General features: G+C 50.1%; 2 protein-coding genes across 3 annotated transcripts in view; one reads left to right on the plus strand and one right to left on the minus strand.

The window, feature by feature from the left end:
• Positions 1 to 12: 12 nt before the first annotated feature.
• Positions 13 to 10,922, plus strand: A3GALT2 (alpha 1,3-galactosyltransferase 2). Its single transcript, XM_006924269.2, has 6 exons — positions 13 to 2,945; positions 3,520 to 3,529; positions 7,065 to 7,138; positions 7,340 to 7,426; positions 7,703 to 7,840; positions 10,147 to 10,922. The coding sequence occupies exons 1-6, from the start codon at positions 2,821 to 2,823 to the stop codon at positions 10,832 to 10,834; spliced, it is 1,122 nt and encodes a 373-aa protein (XP_006924331.2). The 5' UTR covers positions 13 to 2,820; the 3' UTR covers positions 10,835 to 10,922.
• Positions 10,923 to 16,073: 5,151 nt separating this feature from the next.
• ZNF362 (zinc finger protein 362) overlaps positions 16,074 to 22,824 on the minus strand; it is a 23,856-nt gene continuing 17,105 nt past the window's right edge. For both annotated transcript variants that reach the window (XM_015599038.2, XM_025041443.1), the window contains exons 6-8: positions 21,420 to 21,498; positions 21,126 to 21,284; positions 16,074 to 17,894 (exon numbers count right to left, since the gene is read on the minus strand). In XM_015599038.2, coding sequence (XP_015454524.1) covers positions 17,778 to 17,894; positions 21,126 to 21,284; positions 21,420 to 21,498 — 355 coding nt within the window. In that variant the 3' untranslated portion in view covers positions 16,074 to 17,777. The remainder of the gene's footprint in view (positions 17,895 to 21,125; positions 21,285 to 21,419; positions 21,499 to 22,824) is intronic.

A 22,824-nucleotide genomic window follows, 5' to 3' on the forward strand; every position in this document is an offset into this window, starting at 1 on the left:
CTGCATATCCTCTGCATTTGCTGGGTCCAGGTCATTTGAGGCTACCCTTAGTCCCAGTTCTCACAGGAGGAGCAGATTCCACCACTGTTCTTCACACAGGTGTCCCCTGGAGTGGGAGGGTCCAGGGCCCCTTCAGCTCTGAGGTCCCTTACCTCTTGGGGAGACATGACACTGTTGGGCCAGGAATATCTGGAACACCTGAGGCAGAACCCAGACTCTCCCATTGCTCAGCAGACAAACTTGGCGTCACTGCTGGGTGTCCAGGATAGCCCTTACAATGGCTTTGGTTCACTCAGCACTTTCTGAGCATTTTTTTAGATGCTGCAATAGCAAATTATTAGAAGAGTCACTGTCCCCAAGCTGACACCTAAGCCTCATATAGAGATAGGGCATTCCAGACCCAGGCAGCTCAGACAAAGGCATGGGCATGAAGGTGGGAGCACAGACCAGTGGGATGAGACGTATGTGCGACCAACAGTGGCTCGTGCTGACCACACGCCTCTGAACCAGGCCTTGTGCTAGAAACGCCTTGATGGTAAACAAGACACTCCTGTGCCCTGTTTGCACAGAGCTTAAAATCTTCCTGCCTCTTGGCTTCCTGCCCCTCCCCCTGCTCTGAGTTTTTCCTTAAGGCAGTGTTTTCACCTGTTTAAAATGTGGGTTCGAGACCCAGGCCCCAACCTATGGAATCAGTCTCTAAGGGTAGGGCTCTGGAAGATAAAGCAAGAAAAAACTGTCAATACCCATATCTTGATAATGCCTCTCTGGAAAGCCTGTTAAAATGTACTACATGGAAGAAGAGAAGCTAATAACACGCATACCACAAGTTTTTGCCCTTTATTGCAGTTCACATATACTGCATTTTTTACAAACTGAAGGTTTGTGGCAATCTTGCCTCAAGCAAGCATTTTTCCAACAGCATTTGCTCACTTTGTGTCTGTCTGCTTCTGGTAAATGAAGATCTTGTAAACATTGTTGAAATAACAAAGGATTTAGAATATTACGTAATCTGAGTTGATAAAGCAGCATCAGGCTTTGAGAGAATTTGAGATTTCCAATTTTGTAAGTTCTATGGGTAAAGTTCTATCAAACAGCTTCACATGCTCCAGAGAAATCGTGAAGGGAAGCGTCAATCGATGTGGCAGACTTCATTGTCTTATTTTACAAAATTGCCACAGCTATCCTGACCTTCAGCAACCACCATCCTGGTCAGTCAGCAGCCATCAACACTGCACCAGCGAAAAGATTGTGACTCACTGAAGGCTCAGGTGAGGGTTAGCATTTTTAGCAATAAAGTATTTTTAAATTAAGGTATGTAAATTATTTTAGAGATAATGCTATCGCACACTTAATATGCTATGGTATAGTATAAACAACTGCACTGGGAAAACAAAAATATTGCGATTCACTTTATTGTGATACTCGCTTTATTGCAGCAGTCTGGCACCGGGCCTTCAGTATCTCCAAAGTTTACCTGTAGTTGATCACCTAGAGAGTAGAACCACGACTGGAAAGTCTGGTTAGTCCAGGAGGTAGGGCATGGCTAGCAGGACTGGGGGCCCAGCACAGGACCCTGAGCTAAGGGGGAAGTGGGAGGGCATACAGAACCTTGGGGAGGGTGCCCAGTGGAGAGGGCACCTAGGGGAGCCCCATGCACTTCGCCTCCCACTCCAGGCCGTCTGAGCAGGTGCACTGTGGCCTGGCCAGGTCTGGACAAGTCTCTCCACTCCGGACCTCTATTTTCCCTTTATGAAAGACAACGAAAGCCAATCCCCACCTGAGTTTGCTTTTATGTCAGTGGAGAAGGAGGGAACCAGACTACTCCTAAAAGAGATCAGTGAATTTGAGTGACTAACTTAGGTAAATATTGGCACTATTTCTTTACTTTAGTAAGAAATCGTGTTTGAAGGGTGCGCCATTAGGTATATACTTGTTCGTGTTTACTCTTTATGTAGAATTTTTTAAATTTTAATTCTCCTTTACTATCAAATGTGCTTTTTCTCTATCATAATAAGTGATTTAATTTTGCCTGGTTTATATGCTATCGAATACATCTAATTTCCCTTTAAAAATATTCAATGGACTAACATCAAATAAAGTCTTTTAACTATGTTATAAATCTTTTTTGATCATGACAGTTTAAAAAGTGTTTCCAACCCTCACTTACATACTTAAATATACATAACTCAAACAAAACTTTCACAAAACAATACCTGCTCTTATGTACAATATATTCTGATATTTTCTTTTCAATTCTCTTCCTGTTCATACTTTTTAAATCTTGGTCAAGATCCATAAAACTGATTTCACGGCCCTCTGATGGATCAAAACCTGCCGTTTTAAAAACCCCACCCTGTGTAAACTTTCCAGAACAACTCTATTTCCACTACCTTGTGTGGCTCTTACACTGTCCCGGGTGACTGTACTCCCAATTTGCTGAGGAGGTAAAGGATTCCACGAGGTAAATTGTCCAAGACCACAATCAGGCGTCCAGCGCTGCTGAGGTCTGTGTGAAGCTCCACACAGAACACTAGTCCCCCGAGGACTCTGACCTTAGGCGGGCCTTTCCCAGACCAGACCAGATGGCAGTGGAGAGGGACACAAGGAGCACTGGGGAGGGAAGAGGAGTCAGTACAAAAGGCTCAGCGCCTCTGGCCAATCAGAGCTGGCCTCACTCCGCTCTGTTCCAGGTAATTGGCCCCAAGGAGGTTCCCAGCCCCCACCCCATCCTGAGGCCGGCTTCCTCCAGCAGGTTCTGCTCTCAAACAAATCTCTCCCAATGCACTTCAACTCTGCTGGCCCTTGTGGGTGTGGTTCCAGATGGACTGGAACTGCTTTGTCCCAGTCACAAGGGATAGGTCGTTTCTAACCTGGCTTTTAGCTGAGAGGGTTTACGGAAGGCTGTCGCACCAGCTTCTCAGCATGGCTCTCAAAGAGGGACTCAGGTGAGTGGAGATACTGCCACTGTGTGGAGGAAGATGGGGTGGGACAGCTGACCTGAGAGCAGTCCAGAACAGTCCAGGAGGCACCAGGACTAGCCAACTGAGTACCAGCTGAGCCACAGAGGTCCTGGGGGAAGGTGATTCTGCGAAGGAATATCGCCCAAGGGGAAGAGACAGTCCAAGGGGTGGGTCGGTGGGGCAGGGAAGATCTGGGAGATCTTGCAGCCTGTGAAGAGCCGGGTAACTCCTCGTTTCCCTTAACTCTGAGATCCCTGGTAAGTGAGAGAACGAAGACCTAGCGGCTGCACTCCCCACCATAACTGAGAGCTCTCTATCCCCGTGGGTCTGTCTGGGACTGGAAGCTTGTTCCCACTTGAGAACTAATGACTGATCATTAACCCCTTCTTGAAAGCAAGGAGGGTACAGGGAACAGGGCACGAGTTTGAGGGACCACCCTCCTACAGGTGGAGGTGGGGGGGCGGTGGCTCTTTTTGAAAATACCTAAGCAAGGAATGTGGACAGGCGGGGGCCTCTGTGGACTAAGGGCTCCCAGGCTGGGCCAGGGGAAGGGCGTCAGAAACTGGCAGGTGCCTACTGCAGGCCTGGGTCTCAGCACCCTCCCAGACCTGAGAGATTGCGCTCACCTGGGCCATTTGGGGCCAGCTCTGCCTGGCTGCCCTGGCTGAGAAACAGTGCTAAAGATAAGCATTGGCTTGCCCTATCCTGGTTGGGAGGGAGCTAGCTAGGACAGCAGCGAGCCCGCTCCAGCTTCTTCCTGCCCTGCAGCACAGATGGTACCTCCCGTAGTATACTGTCTTGGTGGTCCTGCTTCCGGGAGCTGGAGGGAGCCCTGGTGCAGCCAGCCCTCCGGGAGCTCAGGTGGAGCTGGAGCATGAGGAGAGACAAAGGCTTCTTGCAGGAGAGACACTGACTGGCAGGGAACATGAAGTGCCTTGGAAATAACAACAGGGCCAGGGGAACCCTGGGAGATGAGCCACAGGGTTGAGCTGGGACCAAGGTATAAGGAGCCCCAAATGCCAGGCTCTGGGTTAGGAGTCAGATCTAAGTTCAAACCTCAGCTGTGTGGCACTGAACCAGTGACCTAACCTTTCTGAGCCGCAGTTTCCTCATTTATAAGGTAGAGATAATCACAACATCTCCTTCAAGGGATTGTGGTCAGACTTCAATGAGATAAGGACATAAAACTCTCCGCAGAATGTCTCCCTCAGGAAATATCATATGGGATTATTCATAAAGAGCATAGACTTGACCCTGAAGAAAATGGAGTTTTTAGCAAAGGAGTAGCAGTCAGTTTAGGAAAGAGAATGAAGATGAAGAACTCACTGATTGCTTTATTCATTTACTGAACAAACAATGACTAATACCACCAATTATGAGGCAGACTCTCAGATTTGGCTCTGAGAATACAAAGTCTAATAAAACAGGAAACTCGTAGCCCAGTGGGGCAGACAGTTACAGTCTAGTTTGGCAAGTTCTAGAGTAAAGGTTTGCACAGGAGGAGCTCTTGCGAGGGGAAGGTCGACGAAGGCAACACAAGGAGGAAGTTGAGTACGGAGGAATGATTCAGACCTTGGAGGTGGTTGATAGGGAAATCCGAGGGAAGATGCGATAACCTAAGACATTGGTCACCTTTGCACACTGTTGTTTTCCTTTCATGGACTTATCCCTCCACTGCCTTCTTTGCTCGGATAACGTCTAATTCCTCAGGTCCTAGCTTAGAGGTCACCTCCGCCAGGAAGCTTCCCTGATTTCCTCCTCACCTGTCAAGTCTCAGGTACCACTCTCCGATTTGCCCTCATAGCATCTTATACTTAAAGTAATCGCAGCCTTCACTGTGCCATATTCCATTCATCTGTTTGCTGTCTGTCATCTGATCCATTCCCTCTCCTCACGGCCACCCACATCTTCCTGACTCCACACCCTAAAGACAGGTCTGTGTCTCATTCCCCTCCGAATCCTTGACCTAGCACAGTGTTTGAGTCTGGGTCCGTGCCCCATAAATATAGGTTGAATACATGGATGAACAGAAATTAGGGAACATCTGGATGCATAAACTTTGTCCGTACTGAAGATTATCTCCTTTGAACATATTCTCAGAAGTTAAGGTTATTGGATTAAAGGGGATGAAGACTGAAAACTTCAATTCCCATAGCTAAGTAGCTTTCAAAAAAAGCTGTGGCATTCTACGCTCCCACCAGCAGTGTAAGAGTGCCTGTCTCACTGCATTTATTGCAGCTCGTTTTCTTTCTTTTTAAAATGTGCTCATTTTATAGGCAAAACATACCTCTTTGTTCTAATTTGCATGTCTTTGATAACTAGTGAGGCGGGATTCTTCCGTATGTTTGACTACTAAATGCATTTGTTCTTTGAGGATTTGTCTGGTCATGTGCTGTGGAAACTGGTAGGGCAGGTTGGCGTTTTATGAGATGCTTTGGGGGCTGTACGGGGAATGACTGAAAGCAGGAAGGTTGCTGCTGGAATGGTTCTGGTGAGGAATGAGCAGGCAGAGTCACTGTGGGGGCCGGGGGAACAGGAAGAGCAGAGAGTGGGGAGATCAAGGAGGCCAAGTCAACCCAACCTGGGGACTGATGGTAGACAGTGGCCAAGGCAGAGGGTGGGGTCAGGATGCACCTAAGTTTCTGGCTTGGCCAACTGAACAGAAGGAGGTGCTATGCACTGAGATTATCAACAGGTGGATATGTGTACACACACAACTGCAAGATCCCTGTGAGCTGTTCGCTAGATACACCTGCTGAGGAATGTGACTCAGGGGAGCAGAAAAGGCAGGGACAGGAGGGTCTGATCAGGCAGGCTTCCTGAAATGGACCAGGGGAGCCAGATTTTGGAAGGATTTGTAGGGTAGTGGAGTTGGGAAGTTGTCTAGGGGATCATGAGGGTCTGTTGAGGAATAATAATAATAGCTAAAGTTGACTGAGCTATTACTATGTGTGAGGCCTTGTTCTAATCATTTAGCATGTAGTAAATAACCATGATAGCCCTCTGATGTAGATATTCTTATTATCTACATTTTATAGATGAAGAGACTGAAATGCAGACATCCAAATCTTTGTCCAAGCTCTAACAGCTACTAAGTGGCAAAGCTGGGATTTGAACCCAGGGGTCTGGTCCCAGTGTCCATGCTCCTCACCATATGGATCCAGCCTCTCTAGAGACAGGAGCACACAGAAGGAATGGGGCGAGTGGGATGAGATCCTCCCCCAGGAGGAGCTTATTAAGATTCTCAACTTTGAAGGCCCTTCCTGGAAAACAACTAACCATGGACAAATCCCAAAGTCAACCTCCTCTGAGCCAGGAATGGGGCTGCTGATCCCTGCTGGAAGATCCCAAGGTGACTGGAGCCACCATAGATAAGTGGTCCCTGACCAGAGCCACCTTCCATGCAGCCCATCAACTCATCTCTAAGTTCCAGATAGCTCTCACCTTCCAACTACAAGCCACAAACTTCCCTGCGTCCCCTCCCAGACTCTCTCCCATCCAAGATCAGTTCTGCCCCCTTCCCAGGCTAAGCACCCCTCACCTAATGTTACCATCCCCCAAACCTGCCCAAGGTCATGCCCCACAGCAAAGGATATATATTTTAATGCTCATCAGAAGATGCCTTGTTAGGTAAATTATGCTATCACCAATCAATGGCATATTAGGCAGCTAGAAAAAAAGGGTAAGGAAGCCCTTTAAGTACTGAGATGGAATAACCTCAAAGACATAATGGTCAGTGGAAAATGCAAGGTGAAGAATGGCATATCTACTGTGCTACCATCTATGGGGTGGGGGAAAAGAGAGAGAATTTGCCACCATATTTACCACATTGCCTGTATGTGCATAGAGTCTCTGGAAGGACAGACAAGAAACTGGCTGCCTCCATGCAGAGAAGCCAGGTATCTGGGAACAGGAAAGACCTTGCACTGCACATCCTCTTGTATCTCTGAGTGTCTGTATCATAAGAAGAGAATATATTTATATTCAAAAATCAAAATGAAACATTAAATTGCGTAATTTCTAATATGTGTATATAGATATCTGCATGGATATAAATATAAGTGTGTGCTGCTGATGCCCTCCCCATCCTGCAAGACCTCGAAGAGAGTCTTATGGTGGCTGATCCTACTTGCAGCTGGCCTCTTAGGGCTGCTCCTATACGGGCTCCCTGGAGTCAGGTACACCCCCTTCCCACCAGCACTCAAGGTGAGACCCGCAGGGGCAGAGTTAAAGTGAATCTTTCCAAGTGCCTCCTCGAGGGATGGAGGGTGGTAGCTATCTCAGCCCACACAAGTATCCTTGTAGGCGCTCCCTCCTTGTAAGGATTAGGGGGTTCTAGGCAGGCTGCCATGTCCCTCACTGCTGCCCCTACCTCACAGGCATCTGGAGATCTTCATCCCCATGGGCACCTGCCCTTTGGCCAAAATGTCCCTGAGAGACAACTTCACAGGTCTCCTGCATCTCTGGTAAGGAGCTACCATCCCTCCCACTGAGATTGGCTATATCCCCTACAGTATGCACTCCAGCATCCCTGTCCCCCTCACACGCCCCAGCCTGGCAGAGCCTGACGCTCTGCCCAGCGGCCCAGCCAGTCACGCATCTTCCAATTCTCTGTTGGTTTGGGGCTAGGGACGGGGTCTGACCCATCTGGGGGTCCCTAGGGCCCAGCGTGGAATGGGGCAGTGAGTATGTGCCAAGTGGGTGGATAAATGCACTTATCTCCCCATTCTTGCCCCGGACAGGGCCCGGCCTGATGTCCTGACCTGTACCTCCTGGGGAGCCCCCATTCTTTGGGATGGCACTTTCGATCCAGATGTGGCCCAGCAAGAGGCCATACAGCAGAACCTCACTATTGGGCTGACTGTTTTTGCTGTAGGCAGGTAAGGCCTGGGGAGGGGAGCAGTGCTGTCCAGGCATGGAGCTGGAAGAATATGCATGTGGTGCAGGTGGTGGGGCACCCTATTCCCTGTGCCAAAGGATCCCAAGGCGAAGCAGAAGGCAAAGATAGCACCCGTGTCCCAGAGTGAGGGCAGGACCATTCTTTCCCTTCCCCTCCTCCCTGGACACCAACAGTGTAAAGCCCACCCGACAAAGGCAGATAGGGGCTCAGAACTGTGTTCTACAAAGAACCTGCACAGGGGCCAGGGATCCATCTGGAGGCACTGGGTTTGTGGTGAGAAAACGATGGAGTTATTCAAGTGAGGGTGGTGAGAAAAGGGGAAAGCAATTGGACAAATAGAGGAATGGCCCAGCTGCAGTCAGTGCCCACTGGAGATCAGCAGTTCAAGTGCAGACACACAGTAAGGGGAAAGGGGAGAGGCTTGCCAAGCAAGACTGATGGAGGGAGAGGAGCTGGAGAGCTGAGGGTTTCTGAGCTGGATAGAGAGGCAAGTGAAGAGATAACAGGGATGATGAGGAAGCGGTGGTGGGTGAGGGGAGGTCAGCAGACCAGAGCACTCAGTGAGGTAGGACTGCTGGGGGTGGGAGGTATCACAGGAAGTGGCTGGAAGGATGGGGGGCTCACAGAGTGGGACAGACTGTGATGATCAAGCTAAGGGAGTGGCCATGGGGGCAGATGACTGAGCAGGTTGGAGGACAGGATCACTGCAGGAGAAAGCCAGTCGAGGAATTGAGGGGCCACCAGGTACAAAGAAGGAGCTGGACTGGTAGGTGAAAAAGAAATTCCAGGGGCACTGATCTCCCCATTATGGATGGCAGGGGTGTCCAAGCTGGGTGTCCACTTTCCAGATGCAAAGGGGACTCCTGGCTGAGAGTGGCAATCAGATTCTACAATGCTAAGGTGCACAGAGGTAGAGTTCAGGGCAATTAAAGGAAGAGTTTCTAATAATGGAACAAACTGCTTCGAGAAGGTAGTGAGAATTTTGCATCCAGGAAGAGATATCCGAAAGCGTGGGGAAGGAATTCTGTCATCAGATACCCCAAAGCTCCTCCAACTCCGTCCTTCACATTCTAGAAGGGAGAGAAAGCCAGGAGCATCTCTGTGGGGCAAAGGGGCAAACAAGACCAAGGGCTGAGGTGAGCCATGAGCCAGGTGGGCAGAAATGCTGGTTTCTCCAAGAGCCTTGGTGCCCCCAGTTCCATTCCAGATGCCAAGTAGGGTATTCCTTTACCAGCCCTACGGGTCAGAATCTCCAAGTCCAGAAATTCCAGGATCCAAAGGTCCTGAATTCTGAGGTTCTGTGAGTCTAACACTGGGATGCTGAGGGCTTCTAAGGTCTCCGATTCCAATTACAGATCCACCAGGAATACAGCAAGTGCAGGTAAAGGTTCAGGCTTCAATGCCAAGCTGGGTTCAGATCATGTCTCTACCACTTACCAACTGTGTGTAGGTACACTTACACCAGTTACTAAAGCTCTTTGTGGCTGTTTCCTCATGTGAAAACTAGAAATAAGAATATATGGTGAGGTTTAAATGTGACAATGTACATTGACCTAGAACACTGCCACATCATAAATGTTCAAGGATATTAAGCACTATTGCCATTATTTCAGAACCCTGAGATCCTAAAGTCTGTTAATACAAAGTCTCCGGTATTACAAACGTTCCGGTTATCTATATAAGGAATTACCACAACTCAGTGACTTAAAAGAACAATTTATTATCATCATAGCTCATGGTTTTGTGGGTCAGTAACTCCAACAGGGCTCCACAGGAAAAGCTACTCAATGCTCCCCAGCGTCTAGGTCTCCACTGGGAGACCTAGTCTACACTGCTAAAGACTGGTGGCGGGCATCTCTCTCCGCACAGCCTCTCTGCGATGTTAGTCTGGGTTTCCTCACATTGCTGTAGCGTTTAAATTCTGCTTATTAAGCTAAGGCTCAGAGCTCTAAAGACAAAGGCTAACGCTGGCAGCCCTCCAAAAGGCCAGCACAGCATCACTTACTAAGTACTCTATAGGTCAAAGGAATCAGGAGAGCCCTTGTTCAAGAAAGGGAACACAGGGCCGAGGGAAGGAGTGGCAAACAACTTGCAATCATCTGTAATCATGGGTTGGACAGTTCAAGAGCTCCAGGCACTGAGGTTGAGGATTACGAGGTCTGGAGGAGCAGGAAGCCAGAGTCGGGAAGTGGAGGGGCGAGAAGGGACTATGGGGATAGGGAAGGCGGCGAAGAACATGCAGGGCGGCGAGTCCAGTCTTACTTGGAGCCCCGTCCCGCCCGGCAGATACCTGGAGAAGTACCTGGCGCGCTTCCTGGAGACAGCGGAGCAGCACTTCATGGTGGGCCAGCGCGTGGTCTACTACGTGTTCACCGAGCGCCCAGCCGCCGTGCCCCGCCTGCCGCTGGGCCCGAGCCGCCAGCTGCGCGTGGAGCGCGTGCAGCGCGAGCGGCGCTGGCAGGACGTGTCGATGGAGCGCATGCGCACGCTGCACGCGGCGCTGGGCGGCCGGCTGGGCCGTGAGGCGCACTTCGTGTTTTGCATGGATGTGGACCAGCACTTTAGCGGCGCCTTCGGGCCGGAGTCCCTGGCCGAGTCAGTGGCGCAGCTGCACGCCTGGCACTACCACTGGCCGCAATGGCTGCTGCCCTATGAGCGGGACGCGCGCTCGGCCGCCGCGCTGGCGCCGGGCGAAGGCGACTTCTACTACCACGCGGCCCTGTTTGGGGGCAGCGTGGAGGCGCTGCGCGAGCTGACGGCACACTGCGCGCAGGGCCAGCAGCGGGACCGCACGCGCGGCCTCGAAGCGCGCTGGCACGATGAGAGCCACCTCAACAAGTACTTCTGGTTGTACAAGCCCGCCAAGGTACTGTCGCCCGAGTTTTGCTGGAGCCCGGAAATCGGCCCGAGAGCCGAGATCCGGCACCCGCGTTTGCTCTGGGCGCCCAAGGAGTATGCCTTGGTGCGCGACTAGGAAGCCACGGCTGGGCCTCACCTCACCTGCGGGACACCTTGGGCGCCGGGAAGGCTTAACAGCAAGAAGAGACCCTGAAGCCATCGGGATCCCTTCTGGAAGCAGCATGGCACTTTGGAGGACAGGGAGGGATGGAATGAAAATAGCCCTACCACCTCCTGTGTGTGCCACCCGGGAGGTGAGAGGTGGAGGTCATGGCTTTCGAGAGTGTTTTGTGCTGGTCTCAGCCTACGAATAACCAGTGTTGTGGTTGGACCTACCCATGTGATTCTTTTATGACTGCAAGACACCCTTCAGCGTTAACCATCAGGGCACTTTGAAAAAATTAAGGCATATTTCTTACAAGACCTGGAAATTACACAGCACAGCTGAGGCCACACAGCAAGGTCTTGCATAGAGACCTTGCACACATCCATTGCTTGAGGTTCTGCTTTTATTAGGATAGAGGGTGGGGTCCTACGGTTTCATGAGCTCACTCTATTGGTGTATTCAAAATACAAGAGCAGGAATTTAAAGCTCAGGAAGAGAGAAAAAACAAACAAGTAGCGCAAATGGTTAGTTATGGCAATCAACCTAGATCTCGAAAACAAAGGAACCTCAATCAGGGGAGGCAGCCTGGCTCTTTAGTGGCTGGTAAAGTGTTTATTCAAGATAGCCCTCTTTGAAGTGGATGCCTTGGTAATCAAAGCTGAAATCAGGCACTTGCATTACAAAAAAAGAGAAAAAAAACTGTCAGAGTTTACACTATAGGGAGCTTCTGCTGAAAGAGAAAGATCTCCTTTCCCTCACTTTCAATAGGGATGAGACACATAGGCCTTTCTCCTCTGACCTTACCGAATTCAGCTGACCCCTCCTGAGGTGGGTTAATCAACCCACCCCTTTTTTTAATAGGGAGACAGGCACAAAAAGGTAATATAACTTGCCTAAAGACACAGAGGCTTAACATGAGTTAGTCTGGGAGGTCAGCAGCTGGAGGGCCAGGGCTGGTGCTCGGGCAAAATGGAGCTGCCCCTGGGCATGAGCCACAGAGAGAGAGACCAGTGGCATCCAGTTCCTTGGCTTTGCCCTTTCACTACCCCCACCCTCACGCATAATTTGTACACATTTAAGTAATATTACCGTGAACGGAAAGAGGGGCTATAAAATAAACCTGACAAGCTCAGGAATGCCACATGGCAGTGCTGACAAGTTCAGTGACCCAAAGTAACCAACCACACAGGATGGCCTGATCATAAATTCCTAACTGGGCAGGCCATGGTGGCATCCCTGGCCTATAGCTTCCTTAGCAAAGGTCAGTCTTTACCTTAAGCGAGCCCTGTCCATTGTTCTGATGCTTCTAGGATAACATACCTTTGAGATACCAGAGTAATTTTCTTTTCTAGACCTCCTGAAGGCACAACTTCTGGCACCAGAGCACCAGACCACAGAGCCCCTCACTGTTATATTGTTCCCTGCATACCAACTTTATGTGCTGTAATGTTAATTACTAACTCTCCTGTACCATCAATGTAAAAGATGTCTTTCTTCATTTTGCTTTTTATCCAGTCCTAGGGATTTCCCCACTTTCCTTTTCCCACCTCCTTAATCTACCACCAATGGATTTCATGCACGTTTTCTCCTTTGATTCTAAGTGCATAAAAGGAAGTGCAAAACTGCCATTCTCCACAGTATTTTGTCAGTCAGTTGAGATTTTGATTCCAGGCATGTCCTCAAAATTTGACTCAGACTCTTATAAGACATTTCTATAGGCTGGATGTTCTTTCGTTGACATTATAATAAAATAAGTTATTCCCAAAGTGTCCTTATGGCCCTTTCTCCTGGAGAGTGGAAGTCCACAAAACTTGCATTTCCTTGTTCCGGGGCCCATAGGGCTGTTTGACCCCGATATCCAGGAGAGAAATTTCCTGATCCGTGGCTGCTGTTCAGACTCTTCATTCTCAACAGGGAAAAGCACAGGCTTCAAATAGGAATGAAGCCATCAGGTCCTCCAGGAAAGGAGGTCACAGAGCCAAGGGGACAGGAAAATTAATAGCTGGAGGTCCCTGAGATATTGTCTGACAGTTGGGAACACTGAGGCTCTAAGAAGGTGGGATTTCACTCCAGATCTCCTGAATCCATTATGTAGTATTCTCATAGACCTTGCATTTTTAATGGCCTCCACTGTTCCAAGGTAGGAGAGCAATTCCAGCTATAAACCAATCCTGATGGTTTTTACAGTCTACTAATTTTTATAAGCAGGTTAATTATTGCTTATGTGAGATGAGAGCTATCTCTCCTCTCAAAAGCAGCTCAGAGTTCCCCAGTGCCCCCTACTTAACCTAGAATTGCAAAACCCAGGAAGACTTTTGGACTCTAGAATAGATATGAGAACAGACCAGGTATGCCTAAGAACAGGTTATTGCTTGATGACTATGAGCTGGCATATCCCTTCCTCTGGTGGGACAGTGTCCTCCGTCTTACCTGAGAATATTCAGTGGTCACACACATGACCTCTGGGGCACTAGAGACCTGGAAGACAATGGCTCTTCTCACTCTGTGTGTGACTACAGACAAATCCCTTTGATGGGTCTCAGTTTTCTCATACGTAAGGTGGGGATGCCAATTATCCTCCCTGCAGGGTTTGTTGTGGTGCTCCAGAAAATGTAACTTGCCTTCTCCCTCTCCTTGCCTTCACCAAAGAGGGCAAATAATTCACCAAAGAATAGCCACTTCCCATTTTAAAGAGGAAATGATGACAGAGTCAGGGTTTTCCAGATGCTGGGATCTGGCAGCCTCATGCTTATGGGTGAAGACCTTCCCGAGGAGGGGGAGGAGTCAAGGGAGCTACAGAGTGGAACAGTGGACAACTTCTTGGGAGCAACCTCTTGGGAATGGGTTCCCTCCTTTGTTTCACGCAGAGGCCTAAGGTGGGGGTGGGGGCAGCAGAGGGGCTTGGGCTGAAGCAGGAATAATAAAGGGGATAAAGTTCCTTCTGCAGCTACTTCCCTGGCCATCAACACTGTCCTCAGCACACATGCTGGGGTCCTCGGTGACAGCAGGAGCTCCCAGGTGAGCAGGTGAAAATCAGATTCCCATTCTCCTAGGTGTCACAGCTACCTACAAAGTCTTCACCTGTCTCAGTGGCCCCACCCTGCTGTGTCAGCTTAAATGCTGCCCCTGAAAATTCTCATCTTCAGCTGTTGTCGGAGTTCATTGATCTTAAGAGACATAGATCCACCAGGGTTACATCAAATAACAACTACACTTAACTGGGTACTGACTGAGTTCCCGGCACAGTTCTAAGCATTAAACATGTATTGATTCATTTAATCCTCACATACACCCTGTAAGTTGGTTACTCTTATATCCCTCATTTTATGTATGAGAAAATCAGTCATAGAAAGGTTTAGTACTTACCCAATGTCACACCACTAGCAACTAAATTCACTGAGGTGAGAACAAGCAGGAAATTAAACTTGGCCAGAAGATGAAGGCTGAAACCAGGACCTGAAGTTGCCACTGGCTCTTGGTTTCCTCTGGCCATCTCTGCTTCTCTTTTCCTCCTCTGTCCTGCTTGTGTCTGACCAAACATAGCTACTCCGAACCCCAGTCCACAGGGGTTTCTCATTCAGATGCCCAACAGCTCCTAACTTCTTCCTAATTCATGGAATGGAGAATCTGGAGAGAGTCAGTGGTAAGCTAATAAATGTTTAGCAACTGGCTCTTTGAAGAAAATGAAATCCCGAATCTGTAGCCTTTGCATTTCCACAGTGCAAATCCCACCACGGCTGATTTCACTTACTTAATGCAGTTAGAAAGAAGTGTGCACAATCCACCCTCATGAACCTGGACAGCGGGTCCTTAGTGTTGTTTTGTTCATCGTTGTTTCATTAGAACGATGAGATACCATGGGAACTTAACTCTTGTTTATATCCATTAGCCCACGGTAAAACTGGTTTTATGTTGTTTTGCTTACAGTCACAGAACCTATCGCGACATGAGGTACACACTACTGGCACCATTGGTATCACTGGTCTAAGGATCAAGCCACTTAGTCAGGTGTCCACCCCTGGCCAATCAGCTGTGGCTGGAATAGGATCATGTGACATGAATGTCTGCCAGAGTCCATCACCGCACAGCAGGCTGTGGGAAGTCAATTTCAGATGAAGCCTATGAAATTACTTAAAACATGTTCTCAGCTACTCCAATCCATTCCCCCTTCTGATGGTAACACATTCCGGTTTCCTCCTGGGGAGATGTACTTCAGATGGGGGTTTCACCCTCTGCTCCTGGCTTAGAGTAGGGGCTCTAGGCCTAAGCCAATCAAGTACAGACTTTCTGGTCACAGTGACTGATTTAGGGATAATACCTAACCCAGTTCAAACAAGAAAGACCCAACTAGACTTTTGCTGGGGCTTCTGGGAGAGGCAGAGGCTTGACTGCTGGGAAGTGGGGGGCTGTGAAGCTGGAGCTACTGACTCCACAGGAGCCCAAGAATGAAGCTGATTCTGAGAAAAAAAGCCAAGTGCAGAGCTAGAGACACCTCAATGAACCCAGAAGCTGTCCTGACTCTTGCAATGTCCTATTACGCAAGCCAATAAACCCGTTTGCATTGGACTTTCCATCCCTTGCAGCCAAGTCTCCACGTACAAGGACTATGAGGACTCAAAGACCGACTTCCCGATCGTGAGCTCGACAGTGGCTCAGGGCCAGGTCACTTCTCTCCCACGATGTCTAGCACAGGGCCACCTGGATAAACTTCAGGGGAATTAATTCCAGCATTTCCCTCATATGCAATCAAAACCTTGACCCCAAAGGGACGAACCTATGTGAAAGAGACCTCTTGGTCCCCTCGATCACTGGAACGGCTTCCACAAATCAGGGTTCTCATGGACCCCCAAGAGGCGTGGGGTAACCAGATGTGGCTGCCCCTCTGGGAAAAGGGGCAGTGAATCTCATTGCTGGACCCTGTGCAACTAAAAAGGCTTCAGCACTAGACAAACCTGGGTTAAATTTATGTCCCTGCCACTTAATTGCAGCATGATTCTCAGCAAAAAAAACCTCTTGGTTTGCTGCCAACTTTGTAAGGGGTTGTGACGTCATCAACACCAAGCACTCAGCTGAGCAGCTGGAGTAACTGGCCCACAGTAAGCAGCCATTTCCCTTTTTGCCCAAGTCTGGGGGGCGGGGGAGGGGAGAGGAGCAGTGGAAAGCCCCCCAACCCCGCCCTCGCACAGAGCACGCCACACACCACCGCCACCCAGGTGCAGGTACAGTTTATTCTTCACAACAGAGAAATACAAAGAGCAGAGGGTTTGGAATTCCTTTGTGTCTTGCCCCCTTTAGTGTTTTCCCCCACATTTGATTTTTATTTTGCTCTTCACCCCTTTTCTTAAATATAATGCAACTTTCTTTTCTGAAGCATTGAGGGGCACCTGCCCTTACCTCCCTGCCACCAAGATGCAGACTGAGAAGCCAACAGACTGTTTTCTCTTTTTTAATAAGGTAACTAGTTCTAAATACGGTGGCCTGGAGGTCCCATAGAAAAAAGCAAAGGTGTTAACAGTATGTATAACAGCGTATTTACAGGGTAGTAACATGCGGACGAAAAGCTACAATACTGAGTATCAGACGACGCAAGTCAAACAAAGGGGTCGGGTGGGGGTGGGGGCAGAGAACCCCGTGGGAAAAGAAACCCCAGGAAACGTTAAACTGGTAAATCAATGGTGAGTTAAGGCTTAAAAAGTGTATAAAAATAACACAGTTAATATTCAAAACGGAACTCCAGATACAGAATATATAGATGAGTTTCTGTCTAGTTTTCTTTCTTTTTTTCCCAGGGGATGGAGGGGGGCTTCTCCGGGCTCTGTACATAGTTCCTATATACACGGACACGCATGGCTTTCAGATTGGGGTGTGTCTGTGAGGGCTGAGGGCAAGGGCTGCTCCTGGGACCCTCCTTTCTGAGGATCCCTTCCCTGCCGAGGAGCCTAGGGCCTGGGCTGGGGATTCTCCCCTCCATGGCAGGGAAGACAACCCCTCCCTGGGTATTGCCCCATCTGGAGGAAATTATGGAGGGGGTCAGAGCTCCAGGCCCACTCCCTCCCCATCCCGCTGCCCACAGTCTGGGATGGTAGGAGAGGTAGCCAATAGGTTTCCTGGCCAGCACCGAGGTAGACTGGGGTGGTCTTCAGGGCAGTGGGGGGTAGGGGTTTGGGGAGGCACAGGTCTTACCCAGCCCACCCCACCCCATTTCTCTGGGCTGGCGCCCAGCCCAGCCCAGCCCAACGCTGCACCCTTTGGTCCTGCAGATCTCCTGGCCCCTCTTGTTTCGCCTCTTGAAGCCTGGGCAGCTTTGGTAGCTGCCGCCTCCCTCTGCTCAGTGCTGCCCAGGGCACAGCTCGAGATTCGAGCTGGGAACCCAGGGTGAGTGGTTCACGTCAGCTGCCTCCTGCCCCCTCCCATCAGGGGCCCCCTTTGCAGTCCAGAAACCCAGGCCTGAGCCTTCTCTCAAGACCTGAGGCTATGGCAAGAGAAGGTCCCATGCTGCCCTCTGGTTCTCTGTGTCCATCTGTCCAACTCTTAATTTCTCGGTCTTAGCAGCACCAACTTCTTGGCCAATAAATATCTTTTTTTTGTTATTTCCAAAACAAACTTAAAAAAAAAAAAACAAAAAACAGTGAAGCAAGTGAAGGGTGGGGGAAAAAAAGAAAACCCAACAGAGCGCTTCAAAGTGCTTTGAGATCATCTTTGGATGCCACCAAACAGTCCAGAATCTTGCAGTTGGCCTGGCCACCCCCGGAGCTGGACTGGGCAGGGTTTCTGCGGCCCAGGCTTTCTGGAAGGTCAGGAAGGTCATGAGAGAGCTCAGCTGTTCCTGGAGGGCCCTGGAGGGAGTCTGGGCCTGGTGCTGCCTAGGTCTGTGTCTGCCAGTGGGCAGGGCAGGGCAGGGCCTCGGGTCGGCTCAGATGAGGGAAATTCGCACCGGGATGCCGGGGGACTCCGTCCTCTGGGGCGAGTGATGGCTCACCAGGTGCTCCACCACCGTGTGTTTGGACATGTGCTTCATCAAGTAGGTCTCCTGTGGGCAGGGGTGAGATTCAGAACATTAAAAATCACCACTGGCAGGGGAGGCAGAAGAGGCTGCAGTTCCCAAAGTGGCCACTGGATGGCTCCTTGGCAGGTGGGCCAGCTAGTGGTGAATAGCTACAGCTCTTCGAGAGCAGATGAGCATTGGCATGATTTCTAGCGATGCTCCACTGCCACCAGGGGTGAGGGCAGGCTCAGTGACCAGAGTCCGAGCCCACAGCATGCTGGCTAGAGAGCCAGCAGGCACCAGGCTCACCCTTCAGCAGTGCCCACCTGGAACTCCCTAGGGCCAGGCAAGCTGCCATTTACCAGCTGGCTGTAGCAAGGTATGCTGGCTGTGCCTCAGCCTGCCTGCCCACTTAAGTATAGCTTCCCCCATCTGGCTGGTGCTCCCAGCGAGGGTGGAGCAGCAGGCCTGGGTTTGAGCCTAGTTCTGGACAAATCATCTCACCCCTCCAAGCCTGTTTCCTCCTCTGCAAGTAGGAATGGGACAGGAACAATCCAAAAGGTTGCTACGATGATGTGGATAAATTCTTAGCATGCAGTAAGGGTTGAGGGGACTACTCCTTCTCTGGTCTCTGCATTTCATTCCAGGTGGTGGCGGGAGACCAGGCCTCTGCACCTCACACTCCATGCTCCCTCGAGGAGAAGCAAGGCCTGATCTGATTAGTGACTTTGCAAGCATAAACTGGGCATGTTTAGCTCCTCCCTTGACAGTCCCCCTGTCTAAGCCTGACTGGGCATCCAAGAATGGGTGGGTGTAGTCACCTTCAGGCCCACAGGCTGTCACACTGAGCTGCAAAGTGGTGCTCTAGTTCCTGCCTGCCACTTCCTGGCCTCATACTTCAATCTGCTCAGAATCCGGCAGAGGAAGCCCTCAAATGTGGTTGCCAAATCTAAACTAGGAAACTATTCTACGAATAAATTACAAAGGGAAAAAAAAGGCAAGGATGGGAAGAACCAATAAAGTAAAAGATATATTAACCCAGTGCACTGTAGATATCTTATTTGGACCTTGATTAAAAAATAAAATTGTAAGTAAATAAAATTATGGCATTCATGAAACAGATGAAAACGTGACTACTGACAGGGTATCTTAGGATATTCGGGACTTAACGGCCAATTATTTTAAGGTTATCATATAAAAGTCTTGTGGATTTGTTCAAAAAAGGAGTGCTTATGTTTAGACGCGGTGAAAATTTTCAGATGAAACAATATGTTAGTTTTACTTCAAAAAATAGGAATATGTATGAAGCATGAATAGTTAATGGTTCTGGGGGCCGATGGGAACATGAGGCTTCACTATTCTAAAATGTTGCTTTTACGTATTAAAGTAATTTAAAAATCAACCCATTAAAATGTTAAAAAAAAAAAAAGAAAGTAATTATTCTTGTTCTATAAAGTCCAGTCAGGCCCAGTTCAGGGTGGGGCCTCAGGCCAGGCGAGAGCTGATCCTCCCTTCCCCCCAGAATTCAGACAGATCCTATCTAAGAACCATGGCCCGTGAATGCTGGCAGCCCCTTCTCTACGAGTGGATGTGTGTAAGAGGGTCAAGAACTTGAGGCTGGGACTGACTGAAGGTCGGCTGAGTGGGGCTCCTAGGGCTGTCTCTAGGGCTCCCACATATCTCCTTAAGGCCCTTGTCCCTGCAGGTTCTGTCCTCGCAGTCTCTCGACTCTCCTCTGCCCTTTGAACTCCAGGGAAGGACAAATGACATCTACCCAGCATTCAGCAAGCGATAGCCCTGGCTGGTGCCTGACAGATACTGCCGACTACCCCACCTGCAATCCTTATGCTCCCTCTTCCAGCCAGAGTGACCTCCCATGGATGGCCGGTCCCCTCCCAACGGCTTCCCATTCAACCTGGAAAAATAGCCAAACTCCCTAACAGGCCCATAGCCCCATGTGACCCAATTTTCTTTCAGTTCCTGGAATACGCCATGTTTGTTCTACCTCAGGAGGTTTGCATTCACTGTTCCCCTGCACGGAACAAGAACTGTCTCCCTTCCTTCCCCTCCTCACTTGGCTCAGCACCCTGCAAGGCTTCATCTAAATGTTACTTCCTCAGATGGCCTACCCAGACCTATCTCTTTCCCAATTTCATTTTGTCCTCCCTGTGGCTGTCTTTCAAAACATACTTTCCTTCATAGCAGTGGTTGTCGATCAGAGGTGATTTCACCCCCCAGGGGACCTTTATCAAAGTCTGGAGGCATTCTTGGGGTGTCGCAACTTAGGGAGGAGGTTACTAGTCAGTAGAGGCCAAGGATGTTGCTAAACATCCTATAATGCATAGGAGAGCCCCCCGGCAAAAAGGTATCCTGTCCAAATGTCCACATGGACCGAGGTTGAGAAACCCTCCTTGGAGCAATTACCACAATTTGTCATTACCACAGTTATTTGGGTGGTTACTTGTTTAATATGTCTTCAGCAGTAGACTCTAACCTCCTTGGAGGCCAAGAATATGTCTGATTCATCTTGATTCCCAAGTTCTGGCACAAGTGTTCAGTAAACACTGAATGAATAAATAACTGTGTTAGCTAGGGTGGATTAGGCATCAATAGCCCTATGAGTTAAGAACTATCACCTCCATTTTACAGATGAGGAAATTGAGGCTCAGTGATCTCTATTTGGGTATACACTGGGGTCTGTTACCCAGAATATTTACCTAGCCAGAGGCGGACACACAAGTGACTCACCTGGACTCCCTTTTCTGGGTGTTGAAAGGCCCCTTCCTGTTTAGAGAAACTCACACCCAGAGACAGAGGACTAGATGAGTGGACCTTTTCTGGCACTGTTCAGGCCTTTCCTGAGACATGAGGGTGGCTCTGGGCAAGGTCACTGTGCCACCTTGTGGCCATGATGGGGGGTTGCAGCTTTCCCCAGAGTGTAAGGCCCTTCTCCCTCTCTGGCTCTGAAGAGCAGGGTGCCAGGCCCCCTGCCCACTGCCTGGAGTGTTCCAGGGCATGGAGGTAACCACACCTCAGCCTCCAGGCTAAAGGTCACTAGGGGGCTGGGAGCTCAGCCCAGGATGGCCAAAAAGAGAACCTGGAAGCAGAAGGCCTGGCTCTGCCGCTCACTGTGATCTTGAGGAGACACCTCCCTTCTCTAGGCCTCAGTTTCCTTGTCTGAAAAATGGGGCAAGTCAGTACAAATCTGAGGAGGGGGAGGAAGAAGCTGAGGCCCAGGGAGAGGAAGGGGCCCCCCCAGGGACACCAGGCACTCACCGAGGTGTAGGCCCGCCCGCACATGCTGCAGCAGTAGGCCTTGGCGTGCTTGATGGCGTGGGCTGAGAGGTGAATCTGCAGGGAGGCGGAGTCCGAGTAGGCCCGGTAGCAGTTGGGACACTTGTAGGGCTTGTCCTTGTTGTGCTGGCGCTGGTGAGACTGTGGGGAGCACAGCAGGGGTGGGGGTCAGGAACCAGCAGGCCTCCCCCAGCGCCAACCCCTTCTTATGCTCCCTTTTCGGGAGGGCAACTGTGCACCTGGCGGGCAGGAGGCAGGAGGCAGGCGGCCACTCACCTGGAGGTTGGAGAGCTGAGTGAAAGCCTTTTCGCAGCCAGGATGCGGGCACTTGTAGGGTCTGTCGCCTGTGTGGATTCTGCAATGGGCAGCCCAATGAGGTGGAGTCCCTGACAGGTACCCATAGGCCAGCTCCAGCCCCCAAGCCCTTGGCTGGCCTGCTTCACACCTCTGGCCCCCAAAGCCTCCCGGGCAGGCTCCACTGCACACACTCTCAAGAGAGTGAGCCCCAAGCCAGAGCTGGGGACTTCAGAGGCCACCTCCTCTCCTTCTTCCTCTGGCCTCCCACTGCCAGTCGGTGACCAGAGGCTCCCTGTTCCACAAGGTCCCTCCACTGGTGCCCTCTCAGCGACCCAGCCCAGGCCTCCGGCTTGTCATAGGGGGCTTGTTTTGACTGCATTCTGCCTCATTCTTCTAAAAATCCCACCTGCAGACCACCCATTGAAAAGAGCACGGACTCAGCTTTGCCAGGACCTTCTCTGCCTACCTGCTCCTTTCCCTCAGAAGACACCTCCCTCTGATCGGCCCCCAATTCCTGCCCTCTCCCCATGTCGGCACATGTCCATGATGGCTACATGGTCACCCCAGCTACTAAGAGGAGAACCATTTCTCATATGGCAGCCATGTTGGACTAGGTGGCCCTGAAGCTCAGCCCCTCTGTCCTCTCGTCCCTGGGTTCTCATCCTGGCTCAACCATTATTAGCTGGGCAAATCACTGAGTCTCAGTTTCCTCATCTGCAAAATGGGTATAAAAATACAGCCCCTCACTGGGCTTTCTGAAGATAGATAATGCATGTAAAAAGGGCTTAACCAAGAATTGGCACAAAGTCAGCACTCAATAAACACTTGCCAGTATCATTATTCATTAACACTTATTATTTCGAGTACCCATGTGCCAAGCACCTAGGTACCTGAATGTCTCAGTGAACAAAACAGACAAAAACCACTGCCTCGTGGAAACAATCAGCATAAGGTAAGTCAGTCACACGTGGGAGGTAATAAGTGCTAATAAGAACAAGGTGAGGGGATTATGAGTGCCAGGGAGGGAGGGGGTGCAATTTTAAACAGGGTGACCAAGGCAGGGCCTCATCAAGAAGGTGACTTTGGAGCAGTGACTTGAAGGCTGATGGCTGAAGTCTGTGGTACAGCTTGTTCCTGTCCAACAGCCAGACGAGGATGGGGGTGAATGGAGATGAGGTGCATAAACGGGGCTCAGGAGCCCAGCACAGACGGATGGACAGATGGACGGGAGGCCCTCCCTGCTCTCCACAATGTCACCCAGGCCTTGTCTTTAACCATCTGTTCTACTGAAACCTCTGTGCCAAGCAGGTAGGCAGTAAAATGCCAGCTGAGCCTGAACCTCATTTGCCTAATTCGCCAATGAGCTGGCCACATGGTGTCACCT

This window comes from Pteropus alecto, unplaced genomic scaffold (genome assembly GCF_000325575.1).
Source record: "Pteropus alecto unplaced genomic scaffold, ASM32557v1 scaffold39, whole genome shotgun sequence".
NCBI classification, from domain to species: domain Eukaryota; kingdom Metazoa; phylum Chordata; class Mammalia; order Chiroptera; family Pteropodidae; genus Pteropus; species Pteropus alecto.

Coding starts and splice junctions, on each gene's coding strand:
- A3GALT2 (XM_006924269.2), top strand. CDS start 2,821: ATGGACTGGAACTGCTTTGTCCCAGTCACAAGGGATAGGTCGTTTCTA. Junction 7,139..7,339: donor TACGGGCTCCCTGGAGTCAG/GTACACCCCCTT, acceptor CCTACCTCACAG/GCATCTGGAGATCTTCATCC. Junction 7,841..10,146: donor ACTGTTTTTGCTGTAGGCAG/GTAAGGCCTGGG, acceptor CCCGCCCGGCAG/ATACCTGGAGAAGTACCTGG.